The sequence below is a fragment of the Canis lupus genome, chromosome 11 (genome assembly GCF_003254725.2).
Source record: "Canis lupus dingo isolate Sandy chromosome 11, ASM325472v2, whole genome shotgun sequence".
NCBI lineage: Eukaryota > Metazoa > Chordata > Mammalia > Carnivora > Canidae > Canis > Canis lupus.
In genome coordinates this window covers 52,479,120-52,498,620 of record NC_064253.1, presented here as the reverse complement: position 1 = coordinate 52,498,620, position 19,501 = coordinate 52,479,120, and the positions used below count along the sequence as shown (strand labels likewise).

General features: G+C 37.6%; 1 protein-coding gene across 9 annotated transcripts in view; it reads right to left on the bottom strand.

Annotated features, from left to right (window-relative positions):
• MELK (maternal embryonic leucine zipper kinase) overlaps positions 1–19,501 on the bottom strand; it is a 95,025-nt gene that overhangs the window by 33,637 nt on the left and 41,887 nt on the right. For 8 of the 9 annotated variants that reach the window (XM_049116269.1, XM_025432640.3, XM_049116273.1 and 5 more), the window contains 2 exons: positions 10,666–10,734; positions 8,916–9,014 (listed from right to left, as the gene is read on the bottom strand). The exons of the other annotated variant lie outside the window; for it this stretch is intronic. In XM_049116269.1, coding sequence (XP_048972226.1) covers positions 8,916–9,014; positions 10,666–10,734 — 168 coding nt within the window. The remainder of the gene's footprint in view (positions 1–8,915; positions 9,015–10,665; positions 10,735–19,501) is intronic. 9 annotated transcript variants of the gene reach the window in all.

Genomic DNA, 19,501 nt, shown 5'->3' with positions numbered 1-19,501 from the left:
CTTAGACTGAACCCAGAACAGGAGTTCAGAAGATCACAGTGTTCAGAAGATCACAGTGGAAGAGATTCATACAGAATGTAATTTAAAAGTTATCTTTACCATGTATGAATCCTTTTCACAACAGCCCCAATAAGCAATCTTTCACTTCTGCCCTAAGTCCTCCTCACCAGGAGCAGATCAGCTGGGAGGGCTTGCTTCTCCAATCTGTCTCCTAAGATCTGTCTGCCTACAATCTCCATTCAGGGAGTCAGTACAATCTGACGGCTAACAGGCTTTGGAATTAGAAAGACCTTGGTTTGGGGATCCCTGGGTGGCGCAGCGGTTTGGCGCCTGCCTTTGGCCCAGGGCGCGATCCTGGAGACCCGGGATTGAGTCCCACGTCGGGCTCCTGGTGCATGGAGCCTGCTTCTCCCTCTGCCTGCGTCTCTGCCTCTCTCTCTCTCTCTCTGTGTGTGACTATCATAAATAAATTTAAAAAAAAAAAAAAAAAGAAAGACCTTGGTTTGAATTGTGAAGTCACTAAATAACTGTATGACCTTGCATAGATACTTCTCGGAGCCTCAGTTCCATCATCTGTAAAATAAAAATAGAACCCACCTTGCAATCCATGTTATGTTGATAGGCTCGTACAACATCTAAATAGAATAGACCCTCAAAAAATTATTAGTAACAGTTGTTTTACTTCCTCTTTGATGAAGAGCTTTTCAAAAATTTGAATATTCCTATTACAACCAACCTGTCCTTGCCAAGTTTTCTCTTTTCCAGTTTCTTTAACCACCATTCCAATGATTACCGCCCCTTACCATTCTGGCCCTTTCTTTAGTTCACACACTCGAGGTCGTCACCAATCTTCAGCATAAAGCGTTCAGAACCAAACATAATATGCCAGGAGAGGTCTGCCTAACACAAAGTAGAGCAATATCATGAACCCTCCCTTGTTCTGGAAACCACACTTGTAATAATGGATTCAAGAGAAAGTCACACTGCCATCATTAAAATAGAGGAAAACTAGACATAACAACCTGCATGACTGGCCAGTATAAACACAACCTCATGGGTTACAGAGAATATGGAGACCACAGAGGCTTATACTAATGGCACTATAAGAGTCCAAAACGTTAAGATAAGTTTTCACTGTGTTGCTTTGACCTTAGCAGTTCCCCCAACTGTAGATTCCTCCTTCAGAAAGGTCTCAACCTCAGAAGCCCAGACACTTTACCACCAGTTGGCATCTTCTTTGACACCGTTGATGTGACCACCGCTCAAGTAAGCAGTTCTCCCAACTGTAGATTCCCCCTTCAGAAAGGTCTCAACCTCAGAAGCCCAGACACTTTACCACCAGTTGGCATCTTCTTTGACACCAGTTGATTTGACCACTGCTCAAGTAAGAAGATTCTGGGGTTCCTTCCATAATCTTAATGTTACTCTCCTAAAAACAGGTGTGCTTAAGTGGCTCAGTTGGTTAAGCATCCAACTCTTGATTTCAGTTCAGATCATGATCTCAAGGTCAAGAGATTGAGTCCCCTGTCAGGCTCCCTGCTTACAGAGCCTACTTAAGATTCTCCCTCTCCAAAAAAAAAAAAAAAAAAAAAGATTCTCCCTCTCCCTCCCCCTTTGTCCTTCCCCCTGACCTGCTCTCTTGAGAGTTTTCTCTTTAAAAAAAAAAAAAAAGTTACTCTCCTTAAAAAAAAAAAAAAAAAAAGAAAAAGAAAAAATCCCTTTCTTTCTCTCCCTGGCCTTCTGCTTTGTACCTTTACCACAAGGTGTGTGTGGGAAAGGAGGAGAGGGTAGAAAGAAGGTGCTAGCTTCTTTGCAGGACTCCTAAACTGGAAAGGATAAAGAGCGGTGGACAAGACTCCAAAGTTTGAAAAATATGGTTTATCTCAAGCTGGGTTTTCCAAAGAAACTCAATACTTTTAAGTATAGATGGTCCCAGACTTATAATAGTTCAACTTACAATTTTTCAACCTTATCCTGGTGCAAAAGCGATATACATTCAGTAAAAATTGTACTTCAAATTTTGAATTTTTAATCTTTTCCCAGGCTAAGGATATACAGTATGATACTCTTTTGTGATCCTGGGCAGGGCAGCAAGCTGCAGCTCCCAGTCAGCTACAAGATCATGAGGATAAAGAGCCAACACATTTATAATCAATCTGTACCCAATCATTCTGTTCTTCACTTTCTGTACAGTAATCAATAAATTACATGAGATATTTAACACTTTATTATAAAATAGACTTTGTGATAAATGACTCTGCCCAACTGTGAGCTAATGTAAGTGTTCTGACCATGTTTAAGGTAGGCTAGGCTAAGCCATACTGTTCAGCAGGTTAGAGGTATAAAATGCATTTTCAACTTACGATACTTTCAACTTACGATGGGTTTATTGGGACACAACCCCGTAAGTTAAGGAATATCTGTATCTGTACTCTGAATTCTCAGCCACACATACTCAAGTTAAATTAAGTACAAAAATGAATATCAAAAGCCAGCCAATTATTTTGGATTATCCGTACCTACTATATTTCCTGTTCAGTAGGGCAGAAAATAGAACTGAATATAACTTCTGTTTGATACAATACTTGGGTACTAGAGCTATGTGTGAAAATGACAGAAGGAGATCATGCATAGAGTTATAGAATAGCACCTATACATTAAATATCCAAGTAAATCTGAATTATTTTTTATAATACACTCTTGAAGAAACATAATACTGAGAGGAGAAAAGCAAATACTTTGAAAAGCAACAATAATTGCTAATAGTTCTGCTGTATACTACTCATTTGATCCCTGAAGTAGTGCTACAAGGCAGGCAAGACAGATGAATGACACAACACATGAAGGCACTCTATAAATGGCAAAACATAACCCAAACATACATAAGAGGCTGACATTAGAATACCCATTTTGGAGGTGAGAAAATGAAGATGCAGAAAAATTTCTGCATTATGTGGAAAACTGGCATGTTTCATTCCTAGCCCAGAGTTTGTTCTATCACACCACAATGCCACCTCTCCACAACTCTGCTCCAGTGGCTATTTTAACAGTGACCAGACAAGCAATCCTCATCACAAAGGCCACAGCTCACAGGATGCAGGCCCTAAATCTGAATTATTTGACCCATTAGATCCATCACATTCTGGAGCCCATCTAGGTTCAAATCCTGGTTCTATACTTACTAGTTGTTTGATCTTGGGGAAGTTACTTTATGATTCTCTGTCTTAGTGTCTTCATCTGCAAAATGGAGACAATAATAGTATCTACCTCAGAGGGCTGGTATGAGGATTAGAAGAGAAGAGTTAAAAACACAAAGCCCATGGAATAGCACCTGACTCTTAAAGGGAATATCCTAAGAGCTCTATATTATACTAGAGTATAATATACTAGTATACTCTAGTATAATATAGGATATATTAGTATAGTATAATATATTATACTATATATTAGTATACTATATATATCCTAAGAGCTCTATGTTATACTGGAGTATATTATACTATAATAGCATACTATTTAATTATATTAACTATTCAGTAAATATTAGCAATTATTATACTAAAATATAAGGAAAACAACACTTTTTTTGAACATTCAAAACTATATATTTTACTTCATACTGCACCTAAATTTAAAATAATTTTTATATTGATGAAATCAGAGACTTTCTTCATTTTGCTATCTGTTCTATTGCAAGCAGTAGCGTATTCTATCCTATTAGGATCATGGCTGGGAAGACCTGCAAAGCCCTCCCACACATGGAGAAATGATGACCCCCAATGGCTGAACACAGGCATTTGTACCACCCACTCCCTCTACCTCACAAGGGACACATCCTAGCTTCCTTGGTCCTGCTATTACACTCATCACATATCTGCACACTGCTGTTCTTAGACTCTCAGTACTGATATTTGCTAGAATGAAGTTGTTGTTCAACCACCTAACCTTACAGCTAAAGGAGCTAGAAAAAGAATAATGAATGAAGCCTAAAGCCATAGAAGGAAGGAAATAATAAAGATTAGAGCAGAAATAAATATAGAAACTAAAAAAACAATAGAAATAAGGAGCTGGTTCTTTGAAAAAAATTAATAAAATTGACAAACCTCTTGCCAGAATTGTCAAAAAGAAAAGAGAAAGGACCCAAATAAATCAAATGAATAAAATCACAAATGAGAAGCGAGAAATAACCAACACAGAAATACAATTATAAGAGAATATTATGAAAAACTATATGCCAACAAATTGGACAACCTAGAAGAAATGGATAAATTAAAGAATCAATCCCATTTACAATTGTACCAAAAACAAAATAAATTCAAAAATGGATTAAAGACGTAAATGTGAGAAACCATAAAAATCCTAGAAGAGAACACAAGCAGTAACTTCTTTGACATTAGCCATAGAACTTCTTTCTAGATATGTCTCCTAAGGTAAGGGAAACAAAATAAAAAATAAACCACTGGGATTACATCAAAATAAAAAGCTTCTGCACAGTAAACTAAACAACAAAACTAAAAGGCAAACTCTGGAATAGGCGAAGATATTTGCAAATGATATATCTGATAGTTATCCAAAATATATAAAGAACTTATACTACTCAACACCCAAAAGATGAACAATCCAGTTAAAAATGGACAGAAGACATGAATAGACATCTTTCAAAGAAGATATACAGATGGCCAACAGACACATGAAAAGATGCTCAACATCCTCATCATCAGGGAAATGCAAATCAAAACTACAACAATGACCTATCACTTCACAACTTTCAGAATGGCTAAAATCAGCAACATAAGAAACAACAGTATTGGTGAGAATGTAGAGAAAGGCGAATGAATGCTCTTGCACTGTTGGTAGGAATGCAAATATAGCCACTCTGGAAAATATTAAGGAGGTTCCCCAAAAAGTTGGAAAAGGGGGTAGGGGCACCTGGGTAGCTCAGTTGGTTAAGTGTCCAATGCTTGCTTTCAGCTCAGGTCATGATCTCAGGGTCCTGAGATCCAGCCCTGCACCAGGCTACACACTCAGTGAGGTCTGCCTGAGATTCTTTCCCTCTCCCCCTCCCCCTGTTCACATGCTCTCTCAGATAAATAAATCTTTTCTTAAAAAGGTTAAAAACAGGGATCCCTGAGTGGCGCAGCGGTTTGGCGCGTGCCTTTGGCCCAGGGCGCGTTCCTGGAGACCCGGGATCGAATCCCACGTTGGGCTCCCGGTGCATGGAGCCTGCTTCTCCCTCTGCCTGTGTCTCTGCCTCTCTCTGTGTGTGACTATCATAAATAATAAATAAAAATTAAAAAAAAAAAGAAAATTACTTTAAAAAAAAAGGTTAAAAACAGAACTACTCTATGCTTCAGCAATCATAATACTAGATATTGAGCCAAAGAATACAAAAATACTAATTCAAAGAGGGATGCTTACCTGGCTCAGTCAATGGAGCATGCAACTTTTGATCTTGGGTTGTGAGTTCAAGCCCCATGTTGTATGTGGAGATTACTTAAAAATAAAATCTTTTTTTAAATGGGGGGATTGAATGAATGAATGAATGAATGAATTTATTTATTTATTTATTTATTTATTTATTTATTTATTTATTTATTTTTAAAATGGGGGTATTGAAACACCTGAGTGGCTCACCAGTTGGGCATCTGCTTTCAGCTCGGGACATGATCCCAGTCTAGGATCATGTCCCGAGCTGAAGGCAAACGCTCAATCACTGAGCCACCCAGGCGTCCTGAGAAGGTATTTCATAACAGTGGTCAGACTACTGAGAAGGAGCTAAAAACAAGAACACTCTGTTTTTCCAAGACCAGTTGGCCATTGGGAAGAGTATTTCTATTTATTAGTGTGATTATCCCAGAAAGCAAATACCTGATGGTTATACCAAGTCCACACTGTGGCATGTCTGAAAAACCACAGAGCTATTCTGTTGACCCGTGCACATACCCGACTCCACTGCAGAAATTTTAGTGGATTATCAAACAACGTGCCCAATTATCTGAAAAGGCCATTAAAATACTTCTCCTTTAAAGTACTAAATTAGTGCTTGCTTCAGCAGCACATATACTAAAGTATTAAATTACTTTTCTAACCACATATCTATGTGAGGCTACATTTTCTTCACATGCTTCAGTCAAAACAACATATCAAAACGGACTGAATGCAAAAGAAGGTAAATATCTGAATGTCTTCTATTCAGCCAGATTCAAAAGTAATCTGCAAAGATGTAAAGCAATGCCAGTCTTCAAAATTAATTTTTTAAATCATTGTTTTTCATTTCTTGATTCCCTTATCCATATATTAGGGATAAGAATTGTATTGATTTAGAAGTACACACCTTTCATGTGGCTTGCTTTGATGAATGGGATATTAGCAAACATGATGCAAGCAGAGCTTGAAAAAGTAAAGATTGTTTGCCCACTTTCTTGCCTCTTTTGGAATCCAGGCAGCATTCCAAGAAGCCCAGACTAGCTGGCTGCACACAGTGTGGCCCAACAAACAGCCAGTACAAATAGCTGCTCTTTTGAGTGAGGTATAGACCATCCAGCTATAATCAAGTCACCAGATGACTAGAGTCACATGAGCGACTCCAGGTAAGACCTGCACAAGAACTGCCCAGGTAAGCCAGCCCAAACTGCTGGTCCACAGAATTATGAGTTATATTATTGTTTGAAGACACTAAATTTTGAGATTTCATTTTATACAATAATAGTTAACCAATATCAAAGCATACATATCCTTTAGTAATATTTACATTTTGCCATTTGGTAAGGAAAAAAAGATTTAAATATTAATGGAAGAATATTTATTTAAATAACTGTTTAAACTCACATGGGATTCTGTGTTAAAGTTCTTTCACATAAATATATTAGACCAGTTCTCAGTGGGTAGCCCACAGAGCCCTGAGGATCTCCAAGGTCAAAAATATTTTTATAATAATACTGTTTTTCATTTTTCACAATATTAACATTTATAGTGATGATGCAAAAGTACTGATTGAGTAGTAACACTGCTGGTGCCTTAGTACAAATCAATGCAGTGACACCAAACTATATCTGTCATGCACTTATAGTTCAAAAAACAATTTTTTAAGCCAGTTTCAATTAGGAATATCATTGATGAAGTAGTAAAAAGTATTAATTTTATTAACTCTTGGCCACTCAGTACATGTTTTTTATATTCTGTGTGACAAAATGAGAAGTATGCATAAAGCACTTCTGCATGCTAAAATATGATGGCCGTTTGGAGGAAAAGCACTTGTGTGACAAGTTAGGAATTGAATTACCTGTTTTCTTCATAGAACACCATTTTTACTTGAAAGACAAGTTATAATTATTTACACTTGGGTATTGGGCATTTTCTCAAAAATGAACAAAATGGACTTATCACTTAAAGGAAAACAAACAACAGATAGTATTTGTTGCTAATGATATGATTTGGGCTTTTGAGCAAAAATTAGGATTTTGGGGTATGCCTGGGTGGTACAGTCAGTTAGTATCCAACTCTTGGTTTCAGCTCAGGTCATGTTCTCAGAGTTGTGAGATTGACCATGTTGGATTCTGTGCTCAGCGTGGAGTTTGCTTAAGACGTTCTCTCTCTCTCTGCCCCTCCCCCCTCTAAAAGAAATAAATCTTTAAAAAAAAATTAGGATTTTGGAAAATTTATACCTGCCACCATTAGTTTAACAGCTTTCCAATTCTTAAATACTTTTCTGATGAGATCAATATGACTTTAAGGAATGTGAGGGGGTTTTTTCTATTGTATAATGAAAGGCGTTAACATCTGGAAGATCTGTATAACTCAGTGAACCAATATTTTCCAAATGACCAATGCATAATGTTACATGGGGAAGAGATTCAATGGGCAGATCAATGGATTTTAATGTAATAGAATACAACAACTTCATTGATTCCACAAGCAACTAACCCTTAAGAAACCATTATTTGCCAAGTTTTAATGGACTATCACAGAATATCCCTAATTATCTGAAAAAGCTTTTAAAGTGTTTACCCATTTTCCTAGTACATATCTGTGTGGGGCTGTTTTTTCTTCCCATGTTTCAATCAAAACAACAGATCAAAACAATATAGAAGTAGATGAGATCCTAGCATCTTCTATCAAGCTAGATTTTAAAGAAATTTGCAAAGATGCTACTTCTCTTATTGAATTTATTTTTTAAAGTTATTTTTCACAAAAATATTAATGAGATAAAATGTAATAGGTTTACTATTATTACTTTTAAATGAATCAATCAATAAATATTAAGAATGTAAAGGCGTCGGGGATCCCTGGGTGGCTCAGCGGTTTAGCACCTGCCTTCAGGGCAGGGTGTGATCCTGGAGTCCCAGGATCGAGTCCCGCATCAGGCTCCCTGCATGGAGCCTGCTTCTCTCTCTGCCTCTCTCTCTCTCATGAATAAATAAATAAAATCTTTAAAAAAAAAAAAAAAAAAAAAAGAATGTAAAGGAGTCTTCAGACTTAAAATTTTGAGAACTGCTATAACTTCATACTACTCTGGGAAGTAGATAGAAGTGGTTTAATCTACTTTTTACAAACAAATAAATAGATTTGGTAAAGTTAAGTGACTTGCCTGTGATTTCCAGAACACGATTCACAATCCTGACTACATGTGAGAAATATTTGGAAGCTTTTAAAAATATCCACTAACTCTTCTGAGATAGGCACAGGCATATTTTTTAAGGTCCCAATGATTTGCAGCCCAAATTAAGAGCTACTGTCCTAGAGATTAACAGGCAAATTTATAATTAGGTTACAAACCTCACAAACACCAATCTGATAAACAAGTCTATAAAATACATTTTCTTTTATATTTAAACCATATTGCTGTAGGTCTTGAATCCACACAAAGATCAAACAAAGTTTTTTTGAAAAATTCTACCAGACTTCATTTTACTTACAGAATTCTTGCTCTGCCACTCAACAGGACAGTTGTAATCGTGCATGATCCAGGGATGGCTCAAAAGATTTTTCATAGAAATCCGTTTCTTTGGGTCCACCTAGTGGCCATTGAGAAGTAGCTAGAGATTAACATTTCAAATAGGGAACACAGAACTCCTTTCCTCCTGAGAACTCAAAATTCATCAGAACAGATGTAAACTTTATCATCATAAAAATGCTGCCAAAGACCTTAAAATGGCCTTGGAATAAATTCTTTAAAAAAGGCAATAGAGGCAAGAAAACTATAGCAACCAACACACGCTTAGAAGATAAATGTTTAACAAACATGAACTTCATTGGTATGGACATTATTCATGAAGTTCAGTCAATCTATTGTATGATGTAATAGTCTTTGCTGGAAAACCTATTCACAGGAAATATTCACCAATTTAATATTCAAGCAGCCACAATGCAGGGCATTCATAGTGAATATGCAATCTCTACCTCCGATGAGTTTACAATCACATAGAACAAGTTGAAAAGCACACCTTTCTTTTCCATTTGTAATTTTCAAATGTGAGGAGAGGAAAATTAATCAACAAAGATTAAGTTTTCTGGAGTTTAGAAGAAAGGATGAGGTGTTTTCAATCTCATTATGGAGATTTGGTGGTCTGGCCCTACTTAATCAAGGTGGGTGAGCCTGAGGTAAATTTTGAATAAAAACGAAGATGGCTTAATAGATGGAAAAACTGGAAGAGGGCAGCTAGGGTGGCTCAGTGGTTTAGCGCCGCCTTCAGCCCAGGGTGTGATCCTGGAGATCCAGGATGGAGTCCTACATCAGGCTCCCTGCATGGAGCCTGCTTCTTGCTCTGCCTGTGTCTCTGCCTCTCTCTCTCTCTGTGTGTCTCTCATGAATAAATAAATAAAATCTTAAAAAAAAAAAAAAAAACTGGAAGATATTCTGAATACATAACAATTAAAAAAAACTGCACTAATAAGGTACTCATATTTTCAAAGTGTTTCCTATTTAACTCATTTTATCCTCATAACACTACAGAGCAGTGAGGCCAGGCTCAGAATCCCCATTTGACAGATTAGAACCAATTTAGGCGGCATGCCAATTGATTGTCAGGGCAGATACCTAGACTTTAGCACTCCCACCTTCAGTCCTCAGAGGCCATTCCCGTAAATCAGTGGTTCTCAAAGGGTGGTTCCATGACAAGCAGCATCAACAGCATCTAGAAGCTTGTTAGAAAGGCAAATTCCTAGTCCTGCTCCAGATCTATTGAATCAGAGACTCTCGAGGTGGCACCCAGCAATCTGTGTTTTAACAAGGCCATCTGGTAATCCTGACATGTGCTAAAGTTTGAGAACCATTGCACTAGGTCATGGGGTCCACCTGATTGTACACCAGCTCATTCAAGCATATATTCCCTATCTATTACACTATACACTTAATGTACAAGAGTGGGAGCAAGAAAGTGGAAGACAGTAAAGCAAGAGCAGGTCAGAGAAAATAGACAATGCTCAAGAAAAAGGAAGGAAAACCACATCAGCAAAGATACACAGTAGAGGTCTAAAAGAAAATGCATTTGCAACACAAGTAAGAAAGCATCTAGTGGAGAGCGGTAGACATAATGAATGAAATTTTTTTAAGCTAACAGAAAAACAGCAGTGTCCTCCAAAAATAGCAGTATCACAGACATGCTAAAGTTGGATCAAACAATTGCAGTAGACTTCTCTTATTTAAAAATAAATAACAAAGTTTACCTGTAGCATTTGTTGAAGAAGCAGAATGCTACTAGAAGAGAGCCACTTAGGAACCTCATATTTCCCTCTCTATAAAAAACAAAGAAATATTTAAGAGATTTAGGTTCAATCAGCCTTGACATAAATTTCTATGATAACAAAATGCTGTAGGTTTACTTCCAAGCTTGAAGATTTAACCCAACTATAAGATTTAGTAAATATCATTAACAACATTAGAAACATATTTCTTGCACTAAAGAAGAAAATCCAGGGATCCCTGGGTGGCGCAGCGGTTTGGCGCCTGCCTTTGGCCCAGGGCGCGATCCTGAAGACCCGGGATCGAATCCCACATCAGGCTCCCGGTGCATGGAGCCTGCTTCTCCCTCTGCCTGTGTCTCTGCCTCTCTCTCTCTCTCTCTCTGTGACTATCATAAATAAATAAAATAAAAAAAAAAAAAGAAAGAAAATCCAATAAATTAACTATTGTCACCTTTACAGTAGCCACATAACAGAGAAGGACTAAAACACAAAGAATATAACTGGAATACATAAATGTGGGGGCTTTGGAATCTGTAATGTGATTAAACGGACAGCCAGCACACATCATTGTCAATTTTCTTACCGCTAAGGCAAATTTTAGTTTATAATCTCAGAACAATTATCAGTTGACAAAATGAGGTAGGAGAAAAGCATATTTGGTGGTAGGACATAGGCTGAGGTAAAAAACAAGTCACATATCATCCACAGGACATAACTCACAATCATTGAGGGAAACTGATGAAAGCTATTTTCTAAGTGCATATTTCGGGACTGGAAGAGGCTCAGGAGACAAACGTTTACAATCTAGGATACTTAGAAATTGGAGTTACCATGTCATCAACCAAACACAAGACCAGGGGCTAGCTAAACACTAATATGTTATAGAACATCTCTTTACACAACCTGCCACTCACTTCTTTCCCAATTCAGAGGAAATAATATAATCATTTCTCTCAGCAATGAACAAATTGTTTAATGATGCCAGGATAAAAGGTAAATTATTTGAAAAAATTAAGATTGAGCTTTAATTCAGAGTTTACACCCAATTAATTTCATCCAGATTAAAGAGGGAATGCAAATACAAAGCCACAGAGTACTTAAGTAAAAAATAGGTGATTATTTTTCGAATCTTTCTAAACATGACAGCAAAGCCAAAAACTATAAAGACTAACAGTTGACATTTCTGTATAATAAAACAGCACTAAGAAAGTTAACTAAAAAAAAAAAAAAAAGTTAACTAAAGGGATGCCTGGGTGACTCAACGGTTGAGCATCTGCCTTTGGCACTGGGCGTGATCCCAGAGTCCTAGGACAGAGTTCCACATCAAACTCCCTGCATGGAGCCTGCTTCTCCCTCTGCCTGTGTCTCTGCCTCTCTCTCTGTGTCTCTCATGAATAAATAAATAGAGTCTTTAAAAAGAAAAAAAAAGAAATGTTTTTTTTTTTAAAAAGAAAAGAAAGTTAACTAAAAGCAAATTGAGGAAAGAAAATTTTTTTCACCTAAATAACTAAATATTAATAAACTTCATCACATAAAAAGCTCTTACAAATTACTAAGATTTCACCACCAGCCAACCTGTTCTACCCACATTTTCCCCCATCTCTGCAAATGGCCAAAATACAGTCATCTTTAATTCCTTTTTCTCACAGTTCACATCTGATCCACTTGTCACTACTTCCACCATGCCACTAGCAACTCCCATCTAGCATACTGCAAGATGCTCCTAACTGATGTTCCAAATTCCACTATTGCCCCTCCCACCCGCCAGTCTAGTCTCCAATGACCACCATCAATGTTCTCTTAAAATATCGGGTCATGTCATGCCACTTTACCACTCAAAACTCTCGAATGCTTCCCCAGATCACTCAGAATAAAATCCAAATACCTTATTCTGGTTCCAAGGCCCTGCATGCGTGTTCTATATCCCCCATATTCACCCAACTCCTTGTCCCTTTCAGATTCACCTCCTAATTCTCCTTCTCATTCACCAAACTACAGTCACATGTCAAACACAGTCCAACCTCAGGGCCTTTGCACTGTTTGTTTCTTCTGCCTTATAGTGCTTTCCCCAAACATCAGCAGAACTTTTGCCTCAATCTTCAGGTCTCCACTCACACACTAGTCATATCAGTCAGGCCTTCCATGACCCCTTTTATAACACAGCATTCTCCACAATCATTCTCTACCTCCCTTTAATGCCTACTTTTTCTTCAGTCCTTATCCCCATTCATCATATTACATATTTACTGGTTTATTTTCTGCCTCACTACAACAGAATGTAAGCTCCTTAATCACAGGGATTTTGTCAGTACTATTCCCAAAGAACAGTGTCTGGCCCTAGCATATGAAAGTATTCAATTAATATCTGTTTAATAAATAAAGGAATGGGATGAAAAGCAAACACTCCAAAAGAAAATGAGCAAAGTATATTCATGGATAATTTCCAAAACAAGAACTTTTAAACAGCCAATAAACATGAAAATATGTCCAGCTAATCTAGTAATAAAAAAGTAATTAATTTAAACAAAAATACAATGCCATCTGTTGTCTATCAAATTGATGAACTTAAGATGAACATTATCCAGTGTTAATAAGAGTTCAGGGACAACGGGCAGCCCGGGTGGCTCAGCAGTTTAGCGCTGCCTTCAGTCCAGGTCGTGATCCTGGAGACCCGGGATTGAGTCCCATGTCAGGCTTCCTGCGTGAAACCTGCTTCTCCCTCTGCCTGTGTCTCTGCCTCTCTCTCTCTCTCTCTGTGTGTCTCGAATGAATGAATAAATAAAATCTTAAAAAAAAAAAAAAAAAAGAGTTCAGGGACAAGAATGCTTATATATATATAACTAGAGAATATAAGCTTTCCTGGAGAATAATTTAGAACTACACATAAAAAAACATTCTAAATCGTATATCCTTGATCCAGCAATTTCATTTCTAGTAATTTAGCCTAAGCAAATAACCTGGCATATAAAAATATACAAATAATAACATTCATAACAGAATTGTTTGTGGTAACTTTGGGAACTAAGGAACATAGTCTGCTGGCAAATTCCAAAGGGTCCCCAAAACTACTGACTGAAGACAAAAGGTACAGAATAAGGATCCTGAGTTAGAAATATATATAGGTTCAGGGAGACCAGGAAGAGCACACATGGACATGTATGCACATCCATAAAACCTACAGCAATTAAATAAGACTAGAAGGGTGGAAGCAGGTAGATGCAGAAGCCATTGATTAGCCCCAGCATTGGGATTCTCTGCTCTTAGAACCCATCTAGGACATAATCCTCACAGAAATCAGCCCAGTTCCAAGGCAAGGGGAGAAGCAGACATATATGGGTCGCTCAGAGTCCTACAACTACATAGCAGATTGGATTCTGATTATGTTAAAGAAACAATCAAAGTTCCAAAGAAGCATTATGAAGCAATAAACTTAAAAAGAAAAGGTGTCAATGCCAAAACAACTCAATCTCTGACTCAGCCTCTCTGATGAGAGCAGCAAAGCTGGCCTGCAAAGTATTTCCCAGAAAGGGCATGAGCTTTCTTTCATTTACAAATGACATTTAATATTATTAAATTTTTCAATATCCTTTATCCAGAGCACTCAAGATCATCCAGGGAGCCCACTCTTATTTACACTTTGCCAGGGGACCTTAACACTAGCCAGTGTTGGAAACTGAATTATAGTGATAAAGCCTTCAATTCACTTCTCCTCACTCCCTGCAGGCCTATCCCTAGGGAGAGGGCATTTTTAGATGCTTCAGCCAACTCTCTAGGACTGAGCAGTAAGTCACAGTTGCCGTTTGGCCCTGATCTAGTCAGCCTCACCCTCATATCTAAGCTTTTCCTTACTCCTGGGACCAAGGCCTCTTATGATTCAAACCCTGAGTGTCTTTTTTTTTTTTTTTTTTTTTTTTAAACCCTGAGTGTCTTAACTTGTTCTCTTTTTTAGCAACCTGACCATTTGCCTGCTCTCTCAAACAATTTGGCTTGCTCTTGCCAGAGTCCTAGAGAAAGTAGAGACCTGCCTAGGACTCTCCTACCTGCTGACACTGATCAAATGGTTAAGGCCTACCTGAATCTCCAATCATAATCTGTTCCTACAGTGTCCTCTGTCATGTTTCATTCACTGGTCAGAACCCCCATGTACTCTGTTGGGTCTCCCCTCAGGCCAACTGTGGAGCCTTTTGCCGCTTACTCTCTGGATAACTATCTGCACTGGGTGTAGTCCCCAAATGCATGTCCACCCAGAATGTGTGAATGTATTCTTATTTGGAAATGGAGTTTTTTGCAGATGTAATCAAGTTAAGATGAGGTCCTACTGAGTAGGAGTGGGTCCTAAATTCAATATGACCAGTGTCCTTATAAAAGGAGCAAAATTTGGACACAGAAATACAAACACATAGGGAAAAAGGCCATGTGAAGACAGAGGCAGAGGCTGCAGTGATGCATCTACAATTCAAGGCTCTCCAAGCATGGCCAGCAAACACCAGAAGCTAGAAAGAGGCAAAGAAGGGTTCTCCCCTAGAGCCTTCAAAGAGAACATGGCCCTACTGATATCCTGATTTGGACTTGTAGCCTCTAGAACTGAGAGAATGAATTTTTGTTGTTTTAAGGCACCCCCTTGTAGTACTCTGTTACAACTACCCTAGCTAACTAATACACCATCCATAAGAGTTTAACTGCACCCATACCTCTCTCCCACCAGCATCTGCCCACTCCAAGGATAAGTCTGGTTCTAGGTTCTAGCCCCTTCTAGTCTACTCTAACACAGATAATAGACCCATCACCAGATCTATCAAAATAAAATAAATGTTATGCCTTTAAATTCAGAAAGTACCACTCAGGGCAGCCCGGGTGGCTCAGTGGTTTAGCGCTGCCTTCAGCACGTGACCCCGGAGACCCTTGATCGAGTCCCACACGTCGGGCTCCCTGTATGGAGCCTGCTTCTCCCTCTGCCTGTGTCTCTGCCTCCCTCTCTCTCTCTCTCTCTCTATCTCTCATGAATAAATAAAGAAAATCTTTAAAAAAAAAAAAAAAGTACCACTCAACATAAAAACACTCTTAACAAAAGCAGTATTCTACAGAAACTAGATGTAAAAAGAAATATTCAGAACAAAGTACTGAATAAGAAAAGCCCCACTAGGCTGATTCCAAACTTCTCTTTGTCTCTTTTTATCACCTCTTGTATCATCCCATCTTGAATTCATGACATATATTCTAATGGATCCCCCTACTATGCTGTAAGTTAGCACCACCTGAGCTATACTAGCCAGAAAGAGGCAAGAACAGGCCAATGAGAAGTATGATGTTCACCACACTGGAAACAGTGATAGACGAGAATCAACATTATGTGTGCCTACATTATCCGAGCCTACTACTTAGTAGCTCTGTGAACTTGTACAAGTTATTTAACCTCTCTGAACGTGTTTCCTAAGAGAGTATTCTCTGGAGACAGATTTCCTAGATTCAAATCCAGAATCTACCATTTACTAATCGTGTAAATGAGCTACTGAATCACAGTAGCCTCAGTTTCCTCATCTACACAAAGAAGCAAAATAATAGTACCTACTCAAAAAATGTTGCTAGGATTCAGTGAATTAATACATAATTCAAGCTACATGATACATTAATGTATCAATGTATTAATACATTAATCCAAGCACTGAGCACAGTGCTAGGCACACAGTAAGAACTCCATAAATGTTCGTTTTGACTACTGCTGCCTCTACTATCAATGCTATTACTACTACTACTATTGTTACTAAAATGTAAAACAAGTAATTCCACCTATAGGATTCCAAAAGGAATAAAAGAGAATATGTGAAAGCACTCAACACAATGTCTTGCACATAGGAGATAATAAATGTTTGTTGAGTTTGCAATAAACAAGAGGGAAATAGGGATGCCCAAAATAGTAACAGACCAGAGATGGGTACGTTAGCCAAAACCATACATGCCAGAGTGCTACATACTTAGTATTGAAAAAAAGGCTAGAGTCATTCTGAGGAATGCCACATGTCTTCCCAGCGGAGCTATGCCCCATTGCAGCTGCTTCAGGACTGCCTGGTAAGGAACACATCATCTAGTTAAGCCTTGCTCCCATTTCATCCTGAAGTTACCTACCCACTTTCCCTGTTTAGACAGAAGAGCCCTGTAGAGTACGACTTATAGTAAGTCATGAGGCCTGTGACCCCATCACCAAGACTCAACATTCTAAGCTTCATTCTCTGCCCCGAGATACTGACAGAAATAGAATTTAGAGCTGAGTTCTGCTACCAGGTTTAGCCCAACCTCTTGTTTGTACATAATACTTTAAAATACACAAAACAGGGGGATCCCTGGGTGGCTCAGCGGCTTAGTGCCTGCCTTTGGCCCAGGGCACAATCCTGGAGCCCCGGGATCGAGTCCCACGTCGGGCTCCAGGCATGAAGCCTGCTTCTCCCTCTGCCTGTTATCTCTGCCTCTATCTCTCTCTCTGTGTGTCTATCATGAATAAATAAACTCTTTTAAAAGTAAAAATAAAAAAAATAAAATACACAAAACACTTGTACATATATTTTATCCTGTGCAGTAAGCAAGGATTATTAACCACATTACACAAACGAGGAAACTAAGTCTCACAGGGAAATCAAACACTTGTTTAATATTATAAGGCACTGGTTCTCAGCTGGGGGTGATTTTGTTCCCCAGATGACATACAGCAATGTCTGGAGACCTTTTTATGTATGCAACATAATGATTTAATATATGTATATTAAATATTATTATATATCTATTATATTATTTATCTAATTAATTATTTAATTATTTAAATATTATTTATTATATATTATTTCATAATATATTATGAAATTATTATCATAAAAAGTTTAATTCATATCCATCACTGCACATATTTACAAGTTTTGTTCATTTAGTGTTTTTCTTGTGATGATAACTTCTAAGATCTACTCTCTTAGCAACTGGAGACATGTTTTATTATCATGATTTGGGAGCTGCTAGTGGCATCTAGCAGGTCAAGGCCAGGGATGCTGCTACAACACCCTACAATGCATAGGACAGCCCCCATAACAAAGAATTATCTAGTGTAAAATGTCAATAGTGCCAAAGTTAAAAAAACACTGTTATAGAGCAAAAATGGTGTGGGGATAAGACTACAACATACTGTACTTTTTCTATTATACTGTATTGGAAAGTCTAAGGAAGCCTAGAAATAAATAAGGAGAAAGACACCTTATTTAAATACTAGAAGTATACTGAAGATCAAATGAAAAAGACCTTGAGATAGCAATTCTGTTGGGGAAGAGTATCTTCATAAAAGGTCCTCTGTCAACCAGGGCTGGGCAACTTAACCCTGGTTTCTGTTCAGTCTTTAGAGAATTCTTGTTTATTTAAGGGACGATTACCTTGCAAATGAGAGCAAGAATTGGGTAATAGAGAGAGAAACCAAGCGGGGGGGGGGGGGGGGGGGGGGACCCTGTGGGCAAGCAAGATAATCCTGGGAATTCTAGAGAGCTTGAAATTGTTCATTTTTCACATGGTTTTAAGAAAGGCAGGCGATCTCTCCAACACATAATTACAGTATATAGTCAACTCAATAATTGTAAAATATAATCTCATAAAAAGATAATGTGCCCATTTTCTTTAAAATTATAAATTATACTTGTTAGAAAGCAATTTTACTTGCAAGCTATTCAACTTTCATTTACTAAATTATTTATATTTCCCTAATATTTGTGTACCCAGCACTGGAGTACAGTCATGCTTGTCTTTGAATGCAGTGATAGTAAATGAGTATAGGTGACATTAATAAGATTAATACCCAATCTGTTGGTAATCATGCTAGAAACTGCGGTTGAGCATTTTGGTTAAAATAGTCAACAAATGCAAAAGATAAACACAGTCTGCCTCTTAAACAAGAGTTACATACAGTGTGTCAAATATTGCTGGGTTTTTCAATCAGACCAAGAAGAACTGAAGGAAGTGCTATTCCCAAGTGAGGAATTTTAGAACATTCTAGGCAAAGATACATACTGCATGCAAGTGATACGACACCTTAATTAGATTCAACCAGCAGACTGTATTACACTGCGCCTCGGAACAATAGTTCTGAGCCAAGATTACAATAAATTTCAAAATCTATAATGTGTGAAATTAAATTCCACAATAATGCATAAAAGTCCTAATTTGAATCAATTTTCAACTTGCAGATACATGAAAAACTAAAAAATGAAATTCAGAGTAGGAGAAACAAAGAATATACAGTATTAGTAAATAATATTAATTAGGAAGGTTAAATCTCTACTGAACAAGAATTAGATATTTTCTACCATATTCATTCCACTGCATAAATATCTGATTTACCAAAAATATCATAATACCTCCCCCAAAGGATTCAAACAAACAAACAAATAAAGGTAGAGAACACTGAGGATTGCATGTTGGTACATCCACCTTGTATTGGAGAAATAATATATTAATAATCAGGGCAATGATTCCATGGCTGCCATATGAATGTGAACTTGAAGCAGCAGCAAATGAAGGTAAATAAACAGTATGGAAACTTAGGTCCAGCCAGGCAAAAAAAAAAAAAAAAAACAGACAGATAGAAAGAAAGAAAGAAAGAAAGAAAGAAGAAAGAAAGAAAGAAAGAAAGGAAAGAAAGAAAGAAAGAAAGAAAGAAAGAAAGAAAGAAAGAAAGAAAGAAAGAAAAAAGCTTAGAGTTAAGTCAGTAAATGAGGAACACTGTGGATCTAATGTAGTTTTCAATTTCCATAAGGCATTAACAGTCACTGGGTTCATCTTTGTGGATAAGACC